Raw genomic sequence first — 24,412 nt, forward strand, 5'->3', positions numbered from 1 at the left:
TGATGATAATACTTTTTTATTATTATAATGATAATAATAATAATAATAATAATAATTATTATTATTATTATTAGATGTGTTTTTTTCTTAGAACAGACTGAATGAATGATGAAATAACCGTCTACGCGTGTCAACAAACCCCAGCTCACGCGGAGGCGACGGGGAAGGTGGAGCTGCGCGCAGTCGCGTCGACGCTCCGCACGCAGTGAATGGAGGTTTTTCTTTCTGCGATCTCATCCCGCTCGCCGCGACCCGCCGACCACCGACCACCGGAGCGGAGCGGAGCCGGGGATGGCCTCTCTGAGCCTGGGGCTGCAGCTGGCGCGCAGGCGGGGGACTGCGAGGAGCGGAGCGGTGGAGAGGAAGAACCTGCTGACGGTGTGCAGGTGGGGACATGTCATTCAACACCGACAAACACCCGGTACATGTGCGCGGTTTGACAGATAAGTTGATTATCATTCTAAAAAAATAATATATATATATATATATATATATATATATATATATATAAATATATATGAGAGATCATCCATGTCCCTCGCGTTTGGCTGCTGGGTGGTGGTGGCTGCAGCTCTGCGGTGCCCCTCAATCGCAACGCACGACGCGCTCCGAAGGCTATAACAGTACATCATATATAGAACATACATGTCGGCCTATCCCGGGTGAAAGTGCAGTGGCTCTACCGATCTGTTTCCTCTTTTTACACTGAATCATCTCAGTGCTCTGATTGTTGTTTATTTGTTTTGGTTGAGACTCAAGGGCCCCGTAATCTTTTTTATTTTTTATTTTTTTTGTCAATGAAATACACAACACAACTGTACGGCCCCGCTATGCCCCCTACAAGCCCTCACGCGTTTGTTATTCAGCCCCATCTCATTCTTAATCACCCGCGCACACGCACAATATAATATGCATCTGCAGCAAGCATTTAATTGTTTGGGTTTTTTTTTCTAGGAACTAGAAATGACATAAGGAGGGAGACGGCTTCTGAGAAACCTGCATTTCTATGGAACAAAATGGAATGTTTTTTGATTTTTATTTTTTTTTAATATTTCATTCTATTGTCTCCCCTATTTAAGTGCACAATGAAACAAGAGTAGCTGGTAAGACTGTCTGTCCCTTCCTCGATTTATGATTCAGCCAACCGTTCCATCCTCCCCTTCTTGTTGTTCTGCGAACCTTTGCGATGACGATGAAGAGTCTAACCCAATCTGTTTGGGGCCGGACCAGGAAACACCTGTCGGACAACTCCAGCGGTGCATTGGGTCCCGTGATCCCGTGTGTTGCAGATCCCGACGTTGCCGTCAGATCCAAAGAGAAAAGGCTGTGCTGAGTATTTATTTGTGCCCCCCTCCCTCCGCCCCTACCCCCGTCGTCGCTGCTGCAAAATGCCATTAATAACCGCTGGGGCTGAGTATGTTTGAGGAGCAGGGGTCCGAGCACCGAGGGAGAGGCAGCCAACGCAGCAAAATAAACCTTCATAAGGAGAAAGCAGAGTGGGGGGGGGGGGGGGGGGGGAAGCGAGTTCGTCAAGCAGGAAATGAAGGCTGGAAATAACCTCCAGCGCCTCCGAATAACACGCGCCGGGAGGCGACGCTGATCTCCCTTTGGCGATCGAAGACATCGATTGTTTTGACGTCTCATCGTCCCCCGGGTTTCTTTTCTCAGATGCAGCGGGTTCGAAATCCCCTCCCTCGTGGGCGCTGGGGGCGGCGAGCGTGCAGGGTTTCATGTCGTCCCACCCGTTGGAAAAGGCTGAGTGTTTTTTGTTTTGGCTTAAAGCACAGGCCCCGTTGCACACACACAGTTAACCCGTTAACCTTCTTTCGGCCCGGTGAGCTGCAGAGCCGGTGGACCGGGGGGGGGGGGCCGTCGGCACCGCGCCCTGCAGGACGCTCTCGCCGCTTTGGTGGAAGCCTCGGGACAAACGCCGCGGGCGGCTGTCTCGATCCCACCGCCGTGACGGTTTGGAGGTTTAATTCACCTTTGAAAATGGCGGGCTTTCTGTTTTTCGTGCCCAGGTTTTCGGTGAAGACGATGCTCGACCGCGCCTGCTTCGAGACGATCGACGACTCGTCCCCGGAGCTCGCCAACTTCGTGTCCATCCTGGAGCACATCCTCAGTCACCGACTCAAAGGTGAGACGTCGACGGGCGCCTTTGACGCGCGGACGCGGAACATTAGGCGTCAGTGTTTCTGTCTCTCTCTTTTTCCTTTTTCTTTTTTTCCCAGGCCAGATGACCTGGTTCGGTTATGAGAGTCCCAGAGCTTTTTGGGATTACGTGAGGTTGGCCTGCGGCAAAGTCCCCCACAGCTGCACACGCAGCATCGAGAGCATGGAGAACGTGCGGACGCCCCGGGCTAAGGTGAGCGACGCCCGGTGCCTTCGGCCTCGGATTCACTGCAAATGAATTCACCCGGGGGTGCGGCGCTGGCACTGTCAAACAATTAAGGGCTCGTCATATTCACCTATACATTCAAACCTATACAGGAGATCAGGCGTTGAGAAGATATCTCAACAACTTGGAAAGGAGAAGCGTCCTACAAAAATGAAGCAGACTCACACTTTCATCGTTTGATCTTTTGGATTTTACCTTTTTTGTTTTAAAAGGAACAGAGAAACGCCGACGCACTCTCGCCCCTCGATAAAGGCGCCGGAGGCTTTGGCTTTGTTCTCAGATCTCTCTGTAGAGCACAACAAAGGCTGCAAATGGCAACAGACACTAATACGCAGGGAGCGCAGTATCTGTCTCGATCTCCGGAGACGGAGACGGCGGATGGCGCTTATTGCAACTTCCTGGGTATTAGGGCGATAAAACTCGCTCAGCGTGAAACCTGTGAACAACACGACTGTTCCATCTTTTGACCCTGCTGTCATGGAGGAGTTCCAAGGAGCCGACGTGACAACAGTGATTAACAGCTTTGTTTTGTTTTGTTTTGGGGACGATGGGCGTGGGTGGGGATTCCATCTCGGGACAAAGCGGTAACCGCAATCTATGGTGAGGAATGATGACAATGACAATTCTCTCGCTGGGTGTGTGTGTTTGTTTGTTTGTTTGTTTGTGTGTGTGTGTGTGCGTGCGCGCGCAGGGCAGGGCGTGGATCCGACTGGTGCTGATGGAGAAAAGACTGTCGGAATACATCTCCTCCGCCCTGAAGGACGTCAAAACCACCAGGTCTGGTTCTCCCCTGAAAAAATGGCGTCCTGCATCAGTATGCAACATGTCCTCCTCTTGGCCAAACTTCCGTGCCCCGCCCCTTTTGCATGTTATCGGCGTTGGTCGTTTCGGTTCGGTGCCGAGGTGTTAACGTGTGTTTCCTTCAGGAGGTTCTATGGGGAAGGAGCGACCATGCTGGGAGAGGAGGGGTCGCTGCTGGCCGACACGCTCATCGGCCTCAACTCCATCGACTTCAGGTCTGAATCTGTGTGGTCTCTTCTTTCTAACGGCCCTGCTGCTGCTGCTGCTGCTGTTGTTGTTGTTGTCGTCGTTGTTGTTGTCAGGTGGGTTGTTCAACCTACCCCACCCCAAAAAGACAAAATGTCCACTTAGTTACAGCACCTACTCGCTGTGTCACGGTATGTTGGTTTTTTTTGTTTTTTTTTGTGTGTGTGAAATATCAAAAAACCTTGAAATTGTCGAGACATTTGCCCACGTGTTCTTACGCAGATTCTATAATGTAAGGTCACAAAAAGCCTGCATGGAGTTTTATGTGTTTTTAATGTTTATTTACATGTATTCCCAGCTGTCCTGTTCTCAGCGTCCGTCCTGTTTTTGATTGTATTTTACCTGTATGCGCCACAAATTATTATGACAAGGACAACAAAGATATTGAATTAAATTGAATAAATTGTTAATTTGTCAATTACATAAAAAAAACTCAAAAAAACTATTATACCCCTGCAAGTTGTGGAGTAAAGATTGAAAAATGCGTGTATTATGGCTTTAATTTGTGATCCAGGGTCCATGGTTCTCCAAATTAACCCCTCTCTCTAAAAATAAATATATTTCTGGACATAAGTGTTGGCATTCTTAGGGGTCATAATTGGTAACGGGAAATATAGGGGGGGGGGGGGAAATGATAACACAATTTCGACGTTGCTCGGATTTGTACATAATTCTTTAAATCATAGAGGATAATACCGAAGTTTGACTTGACCCTGTTGCTCTGTCTTCAGTTTCTGTCTCAAGGGAGAGGGTCTGGAAGGCGCCTTTCCCTCCGTGATCGACTACACACCCTACCTGAAGTTCACTCAGAAGTACGGGCCGCCTCACCCGCCTTATCAATCGGTCCGTTCCGCACGTACGGCCTAGCGCCTAAACTCTCTCCTCTCGCCCGCCCTGGCCGTGCAGTGCAGACAGCATCAGCAGCGACGAGGAGGAGATGAGGACTCTGGGTAGCAGCGGCAGCGAGAGCAGCACCCCTGACAAAATGGCCACTGCCGCGGCCATCTTCACAGAGCAGAGCAGTTTGGTCAGCAAATACAAACGCCTCGAACAGAAGTACCGCATGGCACTGGAACAGAAGGTAGTGACGGCATGTGTGTGTGTGTTTGTGTACGTGCGTGCGTGCGTGCGATGGGAAATCACAATTAGGATAAGTAAGGGGATGCATTGCACAAAACAGCAGATAATGTATTCCCGTGCTGGGTTGACAATTTCTTTGACTGATGTCTGAAATAATTACTTTAATTATTTAATGTCAGGTTGAGCTTGGCAGGACTGACTTGTGAAATCGACTGGCAAGGATACGTCACAGACAGTGTTTGTGTGTGTGTGTGCGTGTGTGCGTGCGTCAGGGTTACCTGGAGGAGCTTGTTCGACTGCGAGACGCCCAGCTGTCAGAAGCCGTTTCGCGCAACAAAGTGCTGCAGCAGAGGCTGGCAGACACACACTTGTCCCACACGGTGGAAAAGGAGCAGCTTCAGCACATCGTACTGGAGATACAGGACCAACTGTACGTACCGTTGTTCCGTGTGAGTGTGTCGGGGGGGGTCTCGTGAGACTGCTGATGAATGGGTGGGGAGTCCTCTGCAGTGGTGGATCCAGCTGTGGATTTGACATTCAGGACACCATGGGAGGCCTGGAGGGTGTGCAGGTGCATTTGTTGTGTAGTAGTTGAGTCTGCAGGAATGTTGAATGCAAAACGGTGCACCGGCGTTGTTCCCGCTCATAATGTGCTTAGTGGGGGTCTCGCTAATCTAAGATGAATATTTTACTTTTGGATGTTGGTTCGGCTTTGTTTTGCACAACTCCTGGAAATTGAGCCACACTTACATACACCAGCACGTGCCCGCCGGTTTCCAGGTTCCAAGGAGTTGGAGCGAGGGGGGGGGGGGACAGTGTTAGGCACTGAAGATCTGAAAAAGATATTACAATATTCAGCCAAATAACAAGTTCTGTCTTTCTCCGCTTGATCCTTAGGACCGTTCTTAAAAACAATGACCTGCGGTCCAGACGGGAGCTCACCGCCCACCTGACGAATCAGTGGCCCTCTCCTGGTGCCTTGGACGCCAGCGCCGTATCCCTGGACACTCTGCTGGGTCGGAAAAGGACCGAACAGTGGGAGCAGTATGGCCGATCGTTGATTGTCGTCCAATTTCAATGTCAGGTTTTGCCCTCCGTTACACTCAATGGCCCTCTGTTCTTTCACTGCAGGAAGAGTTTCCAGAGTCTAGAGCAACTCTCCGTCGACATGAGCCTCTCCCAGTCCTCTCTAGACCCTTCCCAGACACTCAGTTTGGAGACCAGGTCGTCCAACGCACACTTGAACCGCCATGGTATGTCTGTCTTTTAGTAAGACTGGTCTGCTTTTCCACCAAAGACCCTGCTCCTGGTATAAAAGGTTAACTTTCTCTAACGTGTCGTCCAGTTAAGGAGGAGACTCAGTCACTTCGGGGTCTGTGTGGTTCTCTGACATCAGTGGGCAGCTACAAGTCTCTGGCCAGCCTGAAGTCCAGTGAGTGTCTGGCCAGTCCCACCACAGAGACAAGCAGCCCCGGCCTGACGCCGTCCTAGGAAATGGACACCCGCAGAGTGGTTCCGGAGAAAAAACTGCAAAGAGATTACAGGATGCCTTGCTCCACAACTCGCTCTCGATTGGATTCACTATGTATGACTCAAACTTAAAACCACTAGGACTAAGGAATGTGAAGGCAAAGGTAGGCAGATCAGAATAAGCATTTGCATGGAGGATTTCCTGAAAATGTGTTGGAATCTTTCCATGCAAAGAGTCCCATTATGGTTGAACTACTGCTTTAATAATGGGTGGTGGATGAGATACCTCCTTTGCATTTTGTTGAAATGTGAGTTTAATGCTTAATTTCACAGTGTATGGTGTTTTCATCACTTCTTATTTTGCATTCTGTTCCAAAACATTTACTAATGCATGTTTTGTTTTTCATTAATCTTATCTGTGCTTCTGGCTTTGATTTGATATTGAATGTACTGTACACGGCGTCAACATTTTAACACTGTTTTGTCACAAATACGCTTACTGCAATATTTAACTTTTTTTTCCTCAGGTAAGTTAGATGATCACGCCAGGTATTTAGGATACAATTTGGAAAGTTGTGCTTTATAAAAGCATTACGTTCTTATTCCATTTTTTTATGCACCAATTGAGTGTGCTGAATATTAAGAATTAGATACATTAAACACTCTCTAGAATGTTACTTATGAATGCAAAAATAAGTGCCACCAGAGTAACTGATTTCTCACAGATGTCCAGCGATGTACCTCAATAGTGAACTCATGACCTATCTACTGTTTCCCTTTAACCCATCACTGCAGCCATTCGCACCCAGCAAGGTGTTTTTGATTTCTTACCTCTTTGTCATCATTTGGAATTTTACAAATGTACTTGCCAAAAACAGTAAAACTGTTCCGTTTCGGAAGTAGGGGCACAGCAGAAACGACATCATTGAGTTTAATTTTTTATCTTCCTTGCTCCCCATTCATTTCATCAAATGAGTTAAGACATTGACACAAGTAAACATTTGGCACACTTGATTTTAGTTTAATGTGTGGGAAACATTTGTGATCACGTTGATATAAATATATATATATATAGTTATTCCAGTATGATGACATACATAGTATAATGTATAAAGTCTTTTCAGTTTCATCTAGGCCTGAGAAATTTCTCACATAAATTTTTAATATCACTCCCACGTAGGGTGACCAGATGACAACAAACCAAATGTGGGACATGTAACCAATGCTAAGAGGCAGTGGAAACATTTTGATATATCTACCTAACTTAAATAGAATAAAAAACATTTCTAATCTGCCCCTTAGCTCGTAACATCTTCCGTTTGTGAGCCTCACATCTACTTTGTCCCTTTAACAACGTATCCCCCTCCATTAAAAATTGGGAAAATTTAGCAAAGAATGGAGAATCAGCTTCCACTGGCTTCACCAAATTAGAAGTAGTTTCCCCGCCTTGGTTGTAGTAAATGCTGTGCAGGGCAATGTAAAAAGGGACACCTGATCACCCTACCCCCCCATGATCCCTCCCTCCCTCCCTCCTCCCCCATGCACAATGACATACAAAAAAATGATGGAACCCTAAAATAGTCAACAGTGTTGCAGATAATTTAGGAATTAAATTCATGAATTAGGCTGGCAGTGAAAAGAAATTCCCACCGAACCCCGCTTGCATGATCCAGAACGCCCAACTGTGACACCTGCTGGACACATTTGTTCGTGATTTGAAATAGATTTTTACAGGGTCTGCAAAGTCAGACTTGTATAAAGTGACTGCCTCTAATTTACAAAGGTAGATTTATATAAAATATATAGAATAATAAATTACATTTTGAGTTAATCATCTTCTGCAGTAAAACCATACAGCTTAAATGGAAGGTTAAATAAAATTCAACAAAAATCTGTAATTCCTTCACAGCACTTTGCACAGTGTCAGTTCTTTTCCATGCGACACAGTTACCCTTTTCGTCCAAGGGTCAGAGGGCCATGAGTCTATATAGGTTTTGGCTTTTCAAACAGATAAACTGTTGGGTAATCAGGTTCTGTCAGGCTGAAGCTGGAGCAGCGCTTTCTCCTGGTTATGCTTACGGAAGAAGGCCTTCCCAAACTCATAGGTGCTGATCATAATGGCACAGGCTGGAGCCACCTTGATAATTCTGGGAGAGAATCCTGTCGAGCGGACAAAGGAGGAGTAGAAGAGCAGGTCAGACATAACCAACCGAAAATAAATAAATTCCATGTGAGGGCGGACCACGTACCTGCAAACAAACCAGTAATGCCCTTCTCAGCCACAATCCTGCTCATCACACTGAATGTGGAGGAAGAGGGCTTACATGCCACTGCCAATACAAAGAGATCAATTAATTAATAAATAACCAGAATTATTGACCATTGATGTTTTGTAATGTACAACAATTGCCATTCTTATAACCAGTATAAATAATGCAAGCACAAAATACATAATTACAGTTAATGGCTTGTTGCTCTCCGAGCTCTACCTGCCTCCTCGTTTTGACAACATCAAATGGTAAAGTTACTACGGAGGCAAGCTGAAAGAAATACAAAACACACATCAGAACACAGTATCGACAAAATAACGAGTCATGCTCCAATAGATCGTTCACATATTTACATCGGATAATACTGTATATATTGATGAAATCCATGCTCTTGGAAGCCTAGCCAGCTGATCAATGACATTAAAATCATCAGCCAAATGTTCCAGAAGGCTAAATTTGTCTCCTGTGTGGCCTGTTTATTAAAAAGGCTTGAAAATGGAAAATGTGTTTTCACAACAGAAGTCATCTATGAAGCAATACAATCATTGAACACACAGAGCCGTATTCAGAATTTAAGCAAGTACCAAGTCAGAATTAGTCCAAAGTCGCCAACCATAAATTATGGCAACATTAAAAATGTGAGCTTGGGAGGAATGGGAGGAAGCTTGTAGCAAGCACGGAAGGTAGGCCAAATAAATAATGGATATTCTGTACTCTTGGCTTGTTGAGTCAAACGATTGGGATCAGAATTGGAAAGATTTCCCTGCAAAACAATTAAAAGAAATTTCTGCTGGTTTTCTAGAAAGTACACCAGAATATCAGTCATGAGGGAAAATAACAACATTTTGGTTACTTGCTGTATATTTTGATCACTAGTGCTGTGAGTGGGGAGAAAATGGGCCTCATTCAGCAAAGTAAAGTAAAAAGCAAAAGGGCACACAGCACTTACAAATCCCGACGTAGCTCCGGAAAGGAATGTGATTCCAAAAGTGGGCTCCTTGGTGTGATAGCGCTCACAGAGCCAGGCCTTCCCCTTCTCGTAGTTGTACCAGTACATGGCTGAAAAGGGAACGTCTCTGAGCAGAGTGGGTCCCCAGCCCCTCCACAGAGACAGCCACCCGCCTGCTTCCACAGACGAGCGAATACAGTCAACCAGCTGCCTGTACGACTGTTTTTGAGCCTGCAGTTTGGTCCGAATCAGCTCCAGCGGGCTGATCACTGTCACAGAGCCCACTGAAAGCAGGAGAAGAAAGGTGAGAAATAAGACTAACGTCTTAACTCCAGTCTTACATAAATTAACACCGGCTAATACTTATTCTGGGTGTACAAAGCTTCATTTTTTTTTAATCTGGGCTGGTTCGGTTCTGCCTTCAAACTCTGCTTACCTCTGGCAATAGCTCCTGCTAGGAGAGGAGCCTCCTGAGCACGTTCGCCCATTCTGTGCCTTAAGGCCGCACAGAGCTGGTCGTAACAGGTGAAGTATATCACAGTAGCTGGCACTGCCATCACCCTGGAAGCACAAATAAACTGAGTAATACAGTGAGTAAAGGCATGTTTCCACTGAATTTCCATTTAGGCAAGCTCCAGTCAGTAAAACGTCAGGCTCGCCACTCAATACAAAGTCAACAGGCTGATTTCAAATAAGATTAACAATACCGCATGAGATACAATTCATATATAATATGAATTATAGAAGTCTGAAGTAGCGCACCACTTACAAACGCATAACCAATAGGCAACTTGGCCGTTTGAGCAGAGTGGGCAGGTTACATTTCAATAGAGAAAATAAACGCACTAGATGTCAGACTTACAAGGTTGGAGGGAGACCACTCCACAAGGATTTGATTCCTTCATGACGTACAATTTTAGAAAAGGCATCCTGCAAATAGGGGCATTTTACAATTTTAAAAAGGACAGATCATCACAGCAGACAGACTCTCGCAGATCACTTGCTATTTAATGTATATGGAACTATGAAATTCTGACTGAGAACATCTTTACCAGGGTGCCGTTGAAGTGACCTGGGGCTTTGTACCACGCCTTGGTGTTTCCATTTTCACAGACACAAATGTGGTCCATAAGGCCATTGCAGTAGAGAAAACATTTCCCTAGAAAATGTTGATGTACCGAGATCAATGAATGTAGCACAAGTCAACATGTTGGCAGTACGTATGGGGATGCTTAGGAGGTCAAAAACAATAAATAGTAATAATGAATGTCTCTGTTATACCTTTGGGAAATGGATTTTTCTGCGCTTGAAGTCTGATCTTCACAACATCCAGGGGCGTTACTGAAAAAGATTTAAAAAAAAATCCCAAACAAACAATAGTTGACAACTAGGGTTTACAATGTCTCCGCCAGGAGTTTGCAAATTGCCAAATGCAAAATGTGAGCTCACCAAAGAGTGATGTCAGGATGGCTCCTGAGCAGGACGCCACCATCTGCTGGAGTGGCTTGATGTCATTACTGGCTACGGGAGAAGGACCTTTACCAGACATGATAATGTCCTAAAGAGAACACAAGCAAATGGTCAAGTCAGGCTTGTGCTGATCACTTCAAGTATTACATGAACAGGTTAAATTGTATAGATATGAATTAACTTGCATTATTTCCTTTTTTGTGTGTGTGTGTGGGCTGTTGTTACAGAAGTTGAATGTTAAAGTTTATTATATATTCATATACAACCGGTGTGCACCTTATTAGGTACACCTTTACTATACAATGCTATCAAATACAACAGCTCTGCCAGGAATTCTACTTTTATGAAGTTTATAATGTTCAGTTTTTGTTGACATAGAGTCGCAAATATGTAAATTAAATTATATGTTCATGACCGATACGTTATATTCAGGAGGCGTTTCCATTTTTTTTATCCACACGAGGGGGCGAGAATAATTACAAACGCCTGTGAATATAATGCAGCTCAGTATCATTGAATTAACACCTCTTCTATGCCGGCGTATAAAAAAAAAAAAGCTAAATGTGTGGCTGGTGTATTGAAATGCGTTGGCTTGTACAGGTGTACCTTATAAAGTGCACGCTGAGTGTATACGTCGCTAGCTCTGCTGTGGCGTCTTGGATAGTTTGCCGACATGACGCCATGCTAACTCGTTTAGCAGCCACATGTTCGAGCGCCTCGCCACCAGCAAAACTCCTCCATCTACACACTCCTGCCCACGGTCATAGACTCACCCGATTCGTTTCCCTATCGGCCGTTTACATTTGAATTTGAATTAGAGCGTCAAGACGGTTACGCGACATTTCACACATGGCTCTGTTACGTACTAACCGAGGAAACGTCAGGCAGCGTGACGTGTAATACATTGGAACGCGTCATCAGCACTTTCTTCACCTTACCCGTCAGGCAATCCATTCACCCACTTTAAAAAATATATATACATTCATATTTGAATTAATATACGCCACACAATTACAATGCTGTATCGCATGTGCGTTTTAATACGGACGTATTTTCAATTAGATGAAGAAACGTGGAATCATCGGATCTGAAATCCCAATGGAGTTTTGAAACGCGCGCACACACACACACACACACACACACACACACGCGGGGTTGCCAGGCTTGTTCCTCCTCCCCCGCTTCAAGTCAGCATGTTTTCGCTAACTACTATATCGCGCCGCACGCCGCACGCCGTGGCCGCTGGTGTCGACCGCGACCAGATAACGAACGAATCTCGTGAGGATCAAACCGCGTGACGGGAAAATGTCTGTTCCCTAGTTATGCTTTGACGCGAAAAGACGGGGGGAAGGGCGAGGGGGGGGGGTTTCAAACCGACGCAGGCAACCCGGCCTGTCGAATTTGAAGCGGGAAACGGATGTTTTGGTGGAGTAACGGACGCGCCACCGCGACGTTTAAATTAAAGGGAACGAGCGTCCAGAGCCGGGGCGTTGCATCCTCGCAGAGGGTGCGTGTCTTACCTGTTCGCTGCTCTCGGCCTCCCTGTTCCCGGCACCCTTTTGGAGTTTTCCCCCCCCTCGCTCATGCGATTTTGTTTTCCTCACCTGTGTGATTTGTCTCGCGGGCAAAGCGGTGACCGGCCCCGCGGAGCCATGCCGGGTCAGCCGTGTCGCAGACCGTTGAGTGGGAAAGTCTTCTACCTGGACCTGCCCTCCAACAAGAAGACAGCGGCGCTGGAGGACGACATTAAACAGCTCGGAGGGGTGAGGGGTGAGGGAGGGGGTTTGCCGCCAGCTCCGCTGACTTCTAACCTGTTCAGTGACTTCAGACCTGTTCAGTAACTTTCACGCCCGCTAAGTTGCTTCACTGGCGCTTTGACCAGTGTCGGGCCATGTTACAACATTACTCTCAGGTTCACAGGTGTTGATTAGACATAACGGAGGATATTTTGTTATGGATCATGGGTCTAATTTTTACCTTTAACACACACGCACACACATATATATATATATATATATATATATATATATATATATATATATATATATATATATATATATATCTAACAGTCGTGCTGACAATTAAACACTTAAGTCGAGATTTGGAAATTAAATCATAGAAGTGCATTGTTTTTTTTATATTGTTTGAGACTGCCTCTGCGTGCCTGTTTTTGTTTTTGTTTTTATTTTTTCTTATGACATTCAGCCATGAGGTATATCTCATATTATTCCAGCTGTGAAGAGGCAATATTTTGTTAACTCTGCCAACTCATTCAATACATGTTTTCCCGATTGGTCAAACGTTTTACTCGCAGAATACAAATGACAATATTCTGACTGAAAACGTGGGAGCGAATCGTGATTGGTTGAGATTCCAATGGGTGGGACTACAGGGAAAACAGTTTCTTTTTTATTGGAGTTGTTTAGGAGGGTTTGTGGTGTATATTTTCTTATTGTAATGTATTTATATTTCATCAATTCAAAGGGACAATCTACATTGATAAGATGCTCTTATGTGTCTTTGTCCCAGTATTGGCTCGCAAATCTGGCTCAATTTTCTAACTGTTTTAACAAAGAAGGCATGTTTTTAAGCACTTTAATATTAAATGGACAAACGAACAGAAATGAAAATCTTAATGAAGTTTAAAAAAAAAAAAAAAAAAAAAAAAAAAAGTTCTTTACTTTGTTTGAGTTATGCTTTGTTGTCTTAATCTTGGATTCTGAATGGTACTTAAATGATCTTATTCTTTACCTAGACCGTGGAGAAGTTCTTCAGTAAAGAAATAAAGTACCTGGTGTCTAACAAGAGGGAAGCAAAGTATGTGGAGCACCTTAGACAGGACTCTCCGGTCCCCAGCCCAGAGCCGGGCCACAGTTCACCTGCTCCTCAACCATCGCAACACAGACCTGGGAACCACGGTGACGCTCCCAAAAGTGGATCTCGGGGTCAAACAGAACCAGTGAGCTAACTCTCATTGTTTTATCAGGCGTCCATAGTACATAGAACAGTTTTATCAGGCAGGCATTAGTACAATGGAATGATTTCAGCTTGCATTTAAATAATTTAAACAAAAAAATGCTGGGGTTTTTTGGGGGGTTCTTTTGACTCTCTTTCCAATTCTGAAGGTTGTGACAAGTCGAGGGAAGTCTTTGGTGGATAGAGTGGTAAAAGAACAGGTTTGTTGTTTGTTTGTTTTGCATGCAAGTATGTTATGAAGTGGGTGCTTTTTCCGCATTAAGAAAATTGTCTGTTCACAGGAAAGGATACAAATTAATAAGACTCTGTCAAATGCGCTGGAGTGGGGTGTGAAAGTCCTTTACATTGATGGTATGCTCAAATTCATTGATCATCGATCATATTCAAGATGGTATATGCTGCTTATGCTTGTTTGTTGTGTATATTAATAGCGTTGTTTTTTGTTGTGTTGTGATTGCAGATGTAATGGCCTATGTTGAAAAGAGGAAGAAATGGAATGTGATTAACCAATGTGTTTCTATTGCTCCTGTCAAAAAAAGGGTAAGCTGTTTCATTTGAAATGCGTTTAAAGCTACGCTATTCAGGAGCATGTTTTAGTTGTGAGATGAATCTGCCTAATTTTGTGTCATTGTGCTTTTATTTTGCCCTTTTTATTTGCTAGGCCAAAGTTGAATCCAAAGGAAGACCTGGCTACCCAAAGTCAAAAGGTTAAAGTCTTAACTCGCTGTCACTCTTTTTGTTTTATTTTTTTCCAATCCTATAAAAGTTGGATAAATTATCTATTGGGCCTTTATTTTTTTGTTGGAGATTTGTGTCCTCAGTTATCTATGATCATGCACAATTGTTTATTTTTATTCCTCTAACTTATTAATTTACTTTTGATTTACAGTCACAAGGATACGTGCTCCCTTTTTAAAGGTTGAAGATGCAAGCCGGTGAGAGAATGTTAAAATAAAAAAGTAACCAACTAAATTTAACTTCCTTAAATGTATTCACCTTAGTTAATATATTTAGATTAATTAATGTCACATGCATTTTTCTCCAGGCACTACCGACCAATCTATGTTGCGATGCCAAAAATGCCAGAGATTAACTTGAAGACCACGCTGCCTTGCCCTCCATTCTGTTTGTATAACAAGGAGCTGTCTGGAAGGAAATGTTGGCACAGGTATGTGGTCATGGAAATGATATAAAGGTTCAAAACGTGGTGAGTATGTTTATGAAACGATAATAAATATGCAAAGCGTTTCCTCGTTGATTTGAGACTACTTTTGCCACCTGCTTTGTGTGGTGCAGTGATGAAAAGGGCAGATCCAAAAAGAGAAGAGACAAGAAACAAGTGGGTTTCTGCGAGTGCTGCATGCTCCACTATGAAAACCTTGTGAAAGTGAGTATGGTCGAGGGGAATCGAACCTGGGTCTACTGTGTAGTAGGGCAAAATCGTGTGTGTGTGTGTGTGTGTGTGTGTGTGTGTGTGTTGCAAAGAACCAGTAGAAGTCCTCAAACAGTTGGTTGGGAATTGACTACAATCTTGTCATTTAGATTGATAAAAGAGCACACTCAGTTAATTGCATTATTTTATTTTTTTTACAGCCGAAAGTCAGTTATTGCCAACTAATGCAAATTGTGATTGATCACTGAAATAAATCTGCACTTTGTGGTTTCTAATAATTTCTGTATTTATTTAGCACGTCCAGAGTGAGTGCCACGTGGCCTTCTCCAAGAGTGATGCGTACCTGGTCCTGGACGCACTGATCTCAACAATGCAGTGTAACTTTGTCCCTTTTAAACGTAACAGGTAACCTTCAAGATTCCTCTTGATTTTTTTATTTTTTTTATTTTTTTTTTATTCCAAACCCTGCTGCAACTTAGGGTCATGGTGGGGAAAGAAAATATTACAGTATTTCATTTCATGTCATGTCCATTTGCCTTTTATTCTCCATTTATTTGAGTTCATGCAGCATTTCTCTCTGTTTCTCCCATTTGTCCAAATAGCAGCATACTCTCCACTTTGGTCGCTTCTGGACCATACCGGAGGGTTCATCAAAATCCTGGTACGAGAGAGAAAAGAAACACTGGCTGTGGAGAACCATCTGCTGAACAGGCCTTGAAGTGCGCTGCCATTCCTACTGCTGTACAAACTACTGACCACAAGGGCAAGCTAAGGAACTGTGACAAACCCTCAGTCCGATGTCATCCCAGTGGCTCTTCTCTTTCATGCACACATCCTGCTAGCACGCCCACCGTCCGCACCCCCATCCATCCGGCTGAGCTGGGTCAGACGTTAACGCCTGAAGCCGAAATGGCTCCCTCTATCAGTAACTCTTCCGCTTTTATTCCTGCCGCGCTCCCCAGAGCCACTCAGGCTATCCCCAAGAACCTCAACGCTTGCATAAAAAGCCCAGCGTCACACTGTCAAACAGAGGATGTACAAAGTGGACATCAGTCCGGTGGCCCCCCCGTCCCCTTAAGCTTGCATGATGTGTATGACGACGTCCCGGATTCTCAGTTTGAGTGCGGAGAAGTCTCTCCGGTGGTGAGGACTTGTGTCCCAGAATGCAGGAGGGGCGGTCTCTCCACAAAGACCGGCTCTCCGGTGAGGACGATACAGAGAAAGGTCAAAATCTACACACGGAAAAGACATAAAGTGGACGTGGGGTCAACACGTCTGGAGCCCGTGGAGCCGGGAGGCGGTGATCCCGATAAGGCCGCGCTGAGCCTCTGTTGCACATCTTACTGTGACCAAGCGGATTTACAAAGTGGATTTCCATCAAACGGTCAACATGCAGCGTGTGATGACGCCCGGGACTCTCAGGTGCAGTGTAATGGGGATACACAAGTGTTGCCACAGGAAAAGGCCTGTGTGCCTGAACCTGACATGGACAACTTTCCCACGACAGAACCCTTTCAAGTCAGGAGGATACAGAGGAAGGTCAGAGTTTACAGACGGAAGGGACGAAAAGTAGACGTGGGGTCAACGCGTCTGGAGCCCGTTCAGCCGGGAGGCGGTGTTCCCAATACGACCACGCTGAGCCTCTGTCGCACGTCTTACGGTGACAGAGCGCATTTACGAAATGGATTTCCGCTAAATGTTCCCAATGTGCTCTCAAGCCAGCGTGCACTGTGTGATAATGCCCCGGACGCTCAGGAAAAGGCCTGTAAGCCTGAATCTGACACGGACAACTTGACTGTGACAAAACAGTCTCCAGTCAGGACGATACAGAGGAAGGTCAGAGTTTACAAACGGAAGAGGCGGAAAGCAGACGTGGGGGCGACACCTCTGGAACCCGTTCAGCCAAGAGGCGGTGTTCCCAAAAGCTCATTACTTAGCCTCTATTTGCAGCTTTTTCAATCCAGTGATGACCCGGATGTGGAATTTCGAGATTTTGAAGATTAGGGTGGCTGTAATGTGGCCCCATTCTGAGACTGAAGGTTCTGTGACATATACTGTGTACACTTGACATTACATACGTTGCATTTCCAAAAAAATACTTCTTTTTTTTTTTTTTTACAACACATTAGCTGCCTCTTGATTTAAAAGAAAATGATGACAAGACAACATTTTGACCCATTTTGAATAACTGTAAATATTGCTGGAGTACGGTCAATTGTTTAGAGTTTTAGACTTTCTCACTGCCAGGTAGGATTACCACATTTTGTTTTTAATTTTAAGAGGAAAGCAAACTGCATTAGAACATTGTTTCGAGGGGCAGCTTCTTTTTATTATTTATTTATGTATCTATGAAAGCATCATAAGTATCAAGTAATGTAAAAAGAAATGAACCATGTGACATTTAAAATTAAATGTTATCAATGTCATTGTTTTATAATTGTCTTTTATATATTTTGAATGTATTTTATTATTAATCTTCATCGCCCTGGTTTTAGCTCCTCCCCCTAGTTCGTAGCCCTCTCTCCTATAGATATCACATTCTGACTGAATACCGTTGGTATCGCGATAGAAACTATTCAAGCAAAAAAAACCTTAAGCTAGACCTATGAACTTTTGAAGGGGTGTGTGTGTATATATGTATAGATAGAGGTATAGATACACACACACACACACCTGTGTCCTTTGGAGTAATTCTCTGTTTGGCTGATGCTGTGTCTGTTCTGTGATGTTTTGAGACCATTTGTGTTTCCAGGATCCCACTGGATTTCGTGTGTGTGTGTGTGCGTGTGTGCGTGCGTGCGCGTGCGTGCGTGCGCATCTCATACAATTAGAATATCATGAAAAATTCCAATATTTTGTCACTCATTTCAGAAAGAAACCCATATATTATATAGATTCATTACACAGAGTGAAATATTTCAAGCCTTTATTTCTTGAAATGTTGATGATTGTGGCTATAGATAATGAAAACCCAAAATTCAGTGTCTCAGAAAATTTGAATATTACATAAGATCAGTAAAAAAAAAAAAAGGATATTTTAAATAGAAATGTCAGACTTCTGAAAAGTATGTTCTTTTCTATGCACTCAATACTTGGTTGGGCCTCCTTTTGCATGAATTACTGCATCCGTGCGGCGTGGCATGGAGGCGATCGGCCTGTGGCACTGCTCAGGTGTAATGGAAGCCCAGGTTGCTTTGATAGCAGCCTTCGGGTCATCTGCATTGTTGGGTCTGGTGTCTCATCTTCCTCTTGACAATACCCCATAGATTCTCTATGGGGTTCAGGCGAGTTTGCTGGCCAATCAAGCACAGTGACACCATGGTCATTGAACTAGGTTTTGGTACCTTTGGCAGTGTGAGCAGGTGCCAAGTCCTGCTGGAAAATCAAATCAGCATCTCCATAAAGCTTGTCAGCAGAAGGAAGCATGAAGTGCTCTGAAATGTCCTGGTAGATGGCTGTCGGCCCTTTTCTCAATCTGCGTTCTTGTGGAGAGGTGAAGCGTCATCAGTCGCAGCCCAAGCACTGTTCCAATTCAAGGTCCGCATCAAGCCAAGTCCAGTCCAAATACCCGGATGTGGACTTGCTCCGCCCATTTTATCGAGGATGCGTCGCTGGTGACGTCTGTGGACTTGGGACAGCCAAGTATCCCAGAATGCATTTCGCAGAATGACCGTCCTGCGTCCTCCCGTCCCCGGGAGTCTGTCCTCCCGAGTCGAACTTGCCAAGTCTGAACCATCAAGTCCGCAAGTCCGGACTTTGCCTACTTGGTATTGAGAAACGGCCACTGTGTTGACTGTGGACGTAGCCCGTACCTAGGATTCGTCTGTGCGTAGCGGCTCTTGATGCGCTGACTCCAGCCTCAGTCCACTCCTTGTGAAGCTCCCCCCAAATTGTGTGTGTGTGTGTGTGTGTGTGTGTGTGTGTGTGTGTGTGTGTGTGTGTGTGTGTGTGTGTGTGTGTGTGTGTGTGTGTGTGTGTGTGTGTGTGTCATTAACTGAGATAGAAAATTCCAAAATGTTTCCGATAAAAATATTGGGCATATCACTGTAGAAGATGATCTAAAGTAAATGATCCCTGTGAGGCTGGTGCAGGGTCCTGTCTTCCCTCGGTGACAGTATTTAGTAGCAGCGCAGCCCGTTTCACCGCGCGCGGGGGCCCCGACACTGAGACACACCGCGCGCGTTTACAAATGCGAGAGGTGTTTGTTTCTGCGGTGATCTGCAGGCTGTGTTTTAAGGAGCCCACCGGCTCTCGCTCTCTCCCTCCTCTCTCCTCCCTTATCTCCTCTCTCTCTCTCTCTCTTCCCTTCTCTCTGTCACCTCTCTCTCTCTCCTACCTTCTCTCACCTCCCTTCTTTCTCTCTCTTCCCTTCACTCTCCTCTCCCTGTCCCTCTCATCTCCCCCTCTCCCCTCCCTTCTTTCTCTCCCATCTTTCTTCCACCCCCCCCCGCTCGCCCTCCCCCTTCTCTCTCTTCCCACCCCCCTTCTCTCTCCTCTCATCTCTCACCCTCTCTCTGTCCCCCCCCTCCTCTAACTCCTCCCGTCTCCCCCCTTCTCTCCCCGCCATCCTCCCATCTCTCTGTCTCCCCCCCTCCTCCTATCTCTCTCCCTCCTTTCTCTCTCCTCCCATCTCTCCCTCTCCCCCCCTCCCCTTTTCTTTCCCTCCTCTCTGCCCCTCCCCTTTCTCTCTTCTCCCATCTCTCTCCCTCTCTCTCCCCGCTCGATCCTCCCATCTCCCCCTTCTCTCTCCTCCCATCCCCCCTCCTCTCTCTCTCTCTCTCTCTCTGCCTCCCCCCTTTGCTCTCCTCCCATCTCTCTCCCTCTCTCCCCCTCCCCTTCTCTCTCCTCTCTTCCTCTGTCTCTCCTCCCATCTCTCCCTCGCCCCTCTCGCTCTCTTCTCCCTCCCACCCTCCCATCTCCCACCCTCTCTCTCTTCTCTCTTCCACCCTCCCATCTCCCACCCTCTCTCTCTCCTCTCTCCCTCCCACCCTCTCTCTCTCCTCCCATCTCTCACTCTCCCACCCTCTCTCTCTCTCTCCTCCCATCTATCTCTCTCTTCTCCCATCTCCCACCCTCTCTCTCTCCTCCCATCTCTCTTTCTCTCTTCTCCCTCCCTCCCCACCCTCTCTCTCTCTCTCTTCTCCCTCCCTCCCCACCCTCTCTCTCTCTCTCTCTCTCTCCCTTCTCCCTCCCTCCCACTCTCTCTCTCTCTCTCTCTCTTCTCCCTCCCTCCCACCCTGTCTCTCTCTCTCTCTCTGTTCCCTCCCTCCCACCCTCTCTCTCTCCTCCCATCTCTCTCCCTCTTCTCCCTCCCTCCCACCCTCTCTCTCCTCCCATCTCTCTCTCTCTCACACACCCTCTCTCTCTCTCCTCCCATCTCTCTCTCTCTCTCTCCTCCCATCTCTCTCTCCTCTTTCTCTCTTCTCCCATCTCTCTCTCTCTTCTCCCTCCCTCCCACCCTCTCTCTCTCTCTCTTCTCCCTCCCTCCCACCCTCTCTCTCTCTCTCTTCTCCCTCCCTCCCACCCTGTCTCTCTCTCTCTCTCCTTCCATCTCTCTCGCTCTCTCTCCTCCCATCTCTCTCTCTCTCTCCTCCCATCTCTCTCTCTCTCTCCTCCCATCTCTCTCTCTCTCTCCTCCCATCTCTCTCTCTCTCTCTCCTCCCATCTCTCTCTCTCTCTCTCCTCCCATCTCTCTCTCTCTCTCTCCTCCCATCTCTCTCTCTCTCTCCTCCCATCTCTCTCTCTCTCTCCTCCCATCTCTCTCTCTCTCTCTCTCTCCTCCCATCTCTCTCCCTCCCTCCCTCCTCTCTGTGCTCCGTGGAGGCTCCGCGCGCTCAGACGCGCTCTGCGTTCAGACTTCAAAAGAATCCCGATGGCCACCGGCGCGAGCCCCCGCGCGAACCAGACGAGCGGCGCGCGCCCGCAGGACCCCGACATCTGATTGTTTTTTATTTGAGTCTTTTTTTATTCTTTATTTTTATTTTTATTTTTTTTATTTCGTTCTCTCCGCTCGTTTGGACCGGAGGAGGAAAACATACGACGAGGATGCTGTGTTCGCGATGGTGGATTCCCCTTTTGTGCCTGTGTGGATGGGTTGCTGCCGCTCAGCCGAACGATCCCGACCCCCGAAACGGTAATACAGTGTTATAATGGAATAACAACGGTAATATTATAATTGAATAACAACGGTCATTTTTGAATAGAATAACAACGGCAATATTAGAATGGAATAACAAGGGTGATATTAGAATGGAATAACGACGGTGAAATCAGAATGGAATAACGAGGGTGATATTAGAACGGAATAACAACGGTAATATTTAACGCCACACCGTTACTGTTGTGAAATAAATCATCTCCGCCGAGCGCCCTGTAATAAACGGGGCGCCCGTGATTTCACCCGTCGCCATTCAACGTGATTCAAACGGGTTCTCCCCCAAATTCACAGCCCCGTCGCCCCCCGGTGTGATTTATCAGATGGATTCAAGTGCAGCACAACAACAATGGTTCCTTCCCGTAATGACACAGCAGCGCAGTAAACGTCGCTCCCCTCCCGCAGGAAACGCCTCGCCGAGCGCCAGGGCGCTGCGTGACGCGCGGCGCTTCGTGGGGAAGGAGGACACGGTGCCGCTCCGCCTGCTCTACAGCGGGCACAGCCGCGGCCAGATCACCCACGACCGGCTCAACACCAGGATAAAGGCCAGCTCCCGGTCCACACAGCAGGTGTGTGTGTGTGTGTGTGTGTGTGTGTGTGTGTGTGTGTATGTGTGTGTATGTGTGTGTTTGTGTGTGTGTGTGTGTGTGTGTGTGTGTGTGATGGTTTGGTCCTTCTTGTTTATGTTTTCATTGCATCCCCATCCAAGAGAGGGCCCTCACATATTTCAATAAACGTTCAATCAAAAATATGTTAAGAAAACACACACATATAGACTTAGCTCATTGTCAGTGAAATAAGTGAAATATAATATCTTAAAATATGTCAAACCCTCCTTCCCAGCTCCATGTGAATCCTTGATTTACTCAATATTATTAGTTTCTTTTAAAAGGTTTGATTTTATATCTTCGGCCCATTTCCCCTTTTCCATGATCATGGTCATGTTAAAGGATATAGAATTTTGGGGAGAATTTTTTATTTTTATTTTTTTATCGTAGCTCACCTAGATTCAGACGAAAAAGATCAATACAAATTTCTGGAAAACAGCCAGATGAATAAATAACTCGGTTTTTGAGATGCTGGAAGGTTGGCCCATGGATCCCCAATTCCACACGAGCTAGGCTAGTTGATCAACTCTGCAGCCATGCATTGAACCAACACAGTTGGCATTCAGCCCGTCGCCGCCTCAGTACCGGACACACGAGGATGTGGTCGCTATAGATGTTCTCGTCCGAAACTGGGTAAAATAGACAAAATGCCAGTTCCCCCGAAAACATGGAGTATCCATTTAAAGGTTAAATGGAAGGAACCAAAAGACAAAGACAGAATCTACTATATTAATACCTTATACCGAGGATATTTATAAACACCGGCATGACCATTACATTACAGTATATACATAACTATACTTGATAAAGCTTTCCCGTGTCCATTTTTGTACAACAAAAAAAAAAAAAAAAGAAGAAGTTGGATGGCTCAAGTAAAGAGCTATAGGCTAATAAATACACAACATTTTATGTACTTTATTTGCCAGTTCAATAGCAAACGACTTTTTAAAATTAGTATAAACACATTTAAGTTTGGCAAGGTCACCTGTCCCAAATGTCCCGGTAAATCGTCTAATAACTACTCCATGACAGTAACTGTTAGTAGGACAAACCAGTCTGTGTAGTTTACCATTTACCAAAACAAAGTACTCTGAAATCCCCAAGTCTGAAAAATTAAAAATCAATTACTCCTCAAAGGTTTTTGTTGAAGCACGATTCATGAGGAGGGGCTGGAAAAGAGAGAGTGGAGGAGACTTTGAGGATCTTTCAATTCTCCAGGGAGTGAAAGTTGTCTGGCAGGACTGGCGTCAACACTGATGTCGGTTAAACTCACTTTAATCGCTCGTCAGCTATTTTTACCCCGCCTACCGAAAACAACATTTAAATAGCACCGAAATGTGTGACACCCAGAAAGTGTATTTATAGACTTCTGTTGCGTCGCCTATTTTCGGGCTCAGACGTAAATTGCACAATGAAGGAGGAGCCATGAGTTTTATCCAGGCGCTTGCGACATCTCGCTGCACGATTTGCACGTCGTCTGTGTGGACGCGTCTCCGCTTGACCGTCCGTCCTTCCGCTCCCGTCTTCTCGTCTTCCTGAATATTGGATTGTTTTCGAATTTCCACCGCGGGCGGGTGGGGGGGTGTCGAGCGCCGGATGCGATTCGTTAATCGATAAATCCAACGTTCCGGGGGCCCTCAGAGAAGAGGCCGAGCTCAGTCAAACTGGGAAGCGTGGTCCCAGTGCACTCAGTTACTGCAACCGCCTCCCACGGACCCGGGCTGCGTGGTTTGATTTAACCCCAAAAGCACCCCCCTCCACCCCTCCCTCCCTGTTTGTTATGCAGTCTCGGCAAAGGTTGGCCCGTGGGCCCTGCCTGGGGGAGGGGGTGTGGCGGTGGGCTGTGTTTTGGTGAAGCTTTTGGGGAAACCCCGAGTCTTGCACAGGAACAGTTGTAGGGAGTTTTTCTCTTTGCCCCTGGGGTGTGTAATAAAGGCCGTACCACCATATGTGACCAATGTGGGGGCTAAATGATACCCTCCCCCAGCCAAATCCTCATGCACCGTGTATGGAGTAAGGAAAGAAGGTGTGTGTGTGTGTGTGTGTGTGTGTGTGTGTGTGTGTGTGTGTGTGTGTGTGTGTGTGTGTGTGTGTGTGTGTGTGTGTGTGTGTGTGTGTGTGTGTGTGTGTGTGTGTGTGTGTGTGTGTGTGTGTGCGTGCGTGTGTGCAAATATCGAGTGTTGAAATGTGTGTGTTTGATGATGAGCACATTGACACCAAGGTTCAAATGCCTGTTGTGTGGTCGATTATTAATTCAATTCACTAAAAGCCAGATTACTGAATGGCATTCGGCTTTCTTAATGACGGCGAAAGAAAAAAAACAAAAAAACAAAACGCTCTGCAGTTGTCCGTCTAATTGGAGAAATAATCAACACATTTTCAAATGCCACGCTTGTGTCCTTCTTCTCTCGTGTGATCGTCTAACGGCGTCCTTCCGCGCTTGCCGCGTGATCTTTTTGCCGTTTCCAGGTGAACCACGTCGCCGAAGCCAGCTTTCAAGTGGACGCCTTCGGTAAAAAGTTCGTCCTGGACGTGGAGCTGAACCAGTGAGTATGGCTCCGGCGTCTCGTCTCATGTCATCTGGCGTCCTCTGCTGT

At 46.0% G+C, this 24,412-nt stretch overlaps 4 protein-coding genes across 5 annotated transcripts in view; 3 read left to right on the top strand and 1 right to left on the bottom strand.

The window, feature by feature from the left end:
• Window positions 1-288: 288 nt before the first annotated feature.
• rundc3b (RUN domain containing 3b) lies at window positions 289-6,016 on the top strand (the record flags this gene model as incomplete). Its single annotated transcript, XM_080005899.1, has 11 exons — window positions 289-386; window positions 2,022-2,137; window positions 2,232-2,365; window positions 3,090-3,175; window positions 3,325-3,414; window positions 4,177-4,257; window positions 4,352-4,526; window positions 4,798-4,955; window positions 5,423-5,569; window positions 5,657-5,778; window positions 5,871-6,016. The coding sequence occupies exons 1-11, from the start codon at window positions 292-294 to the stop codon at window positions 6,014-6,016; spliced, it is 1,350 nt and encodes a 449-aa protein (XP_079862025.1). The 5' UTR covers window positions 289-291.
• A 1,526-nt stretch (window positions 6,017-7,542) lies between these two features.
• Window positions 7,543-11,560, bottom strand: slc25a40 (solute carrier family 25 member 40). Of its 2 annotated transcripts, none has more exons than XM_080006022.1 (10): window positions 11,291-11,560; window positions 10,664-10,772; window positions 10,496-10,555; window positions 10,267-10,373; window positions 10,077-10,144; window positions 9,651-9,775; window positions 9,215-9,498; window positions 8,454-8,535; window positions 8,245-8,325; window positions 7,543-8,155 (listed from the first exon to the last, which is right to left on the bottom strand). In XM_080006022.1, exons 1-10 carry the CDS (start codon window positions 11,357-11,359, stop codon window positions 8,022-8,024), a joined length of 1,119 nt encoding a protein of 372 aa, XP_079862148.1. In that variant the 5' UTR covers window positions 11,360-11,560; the 3' UTR covers window positions 7,543-8,021. The 2 variants fall into 2 exon arrangements, with proteins under 2 accessions (XP_079862148.1, XP_079862149.1); XM_080006023.1 differs by having other exon boundaries at window positions 8,018-8,155; window positions 8,485-8,535.
• Window positions 11,561-12,213: 653 nt separating this feature from the next.
• Window positions 12,214-16,822, top strand: dbf4 (DBF4-CDC7 kinase regulatory subunit; the record flags this gene model as incomplete). Its single annotated transcript, XM_080004732.1, has 12 exons — window positions 12,214-12,447; window positions 13,440-13,643; window positions 13,810-13,860; window positions 13,942-14,011; window positions 14,121-14,200; window positions 14,322-14,367; window positions 14,550-14,595; window positions 14,706-14,828; window positions 14,957-15,047; window positions 15,349-15,458; window positions 15,656-16,713; window positions 16,809-16,822. The coding sequence occupies exons 1-12, from the start codon at window positions 12,268-12,270 to the stop codon at window positions 16,820-16,822; spliced, it is 2,073 nt and encodes a 690-aa protein (XP_079860858.1). The 5' UTR covers window positions 12,214-12,267.
• A 4,750-nt stretch (window positions 16,823-21,572) lies between these two features.
• The window catches only part of adam22 (ADAM metallopeptidase domain 22), a gene marked incomplete at its 5' end in the record, with an annotated part of 46,566 nt that continues 43,726 nt past the window's right edge, over window positions 21,573-24,412 (top strand). The window contains 2 exons of the mRNA XM_080004733.1: window positions 21,573-21,776; window positions 24,285-24,361. Coding sequence (XP_079860859.1) covers window positions 21,573-21,776; window positions 24,285-24,361 — 281 coding nt within the window. The remainder of the gene's footprint in view (window positions 21,777-24,284; window positions 24,362-24,412) is intronic.

The sequence above is a fragment of the Zeus faber genome (assembly GCF_960531495.2).
Source record: "Zeus faber genome assembly, chromosome: 8".
Classification (NCBI taxonomy): domain Eukaryota; kingdom Metazoa; phylum Chordata; class Actinopteri; order Zeiformes; family Zeidae; genus Zeus; species Zeus faber.

Bases quoted from the DNA above. Each gene is read 5' to 3' on its own strand.
- slc25a40 (XM_080006022.1), bottom strand. From the start codon at position 11,359: ATGTCGGCAAACTATCCAAGACGCCACAGCAGAGCTAGCGACGTATAC. The intron at 10,556-10,663 runs GTGAGCTCACAT...AATCTTTTTCAG, and splicing joins CATCCTGACATCACTCTTTG to TAACGCCCCTGGATGTTGTG. The intron at 10,374-10,495 runs GTATAACAGAGA...AACATTTTCTAG, and splicing joins GAAAAATCCATTTCCCAAAG to GGAAATGTTTTCTCTACTGC.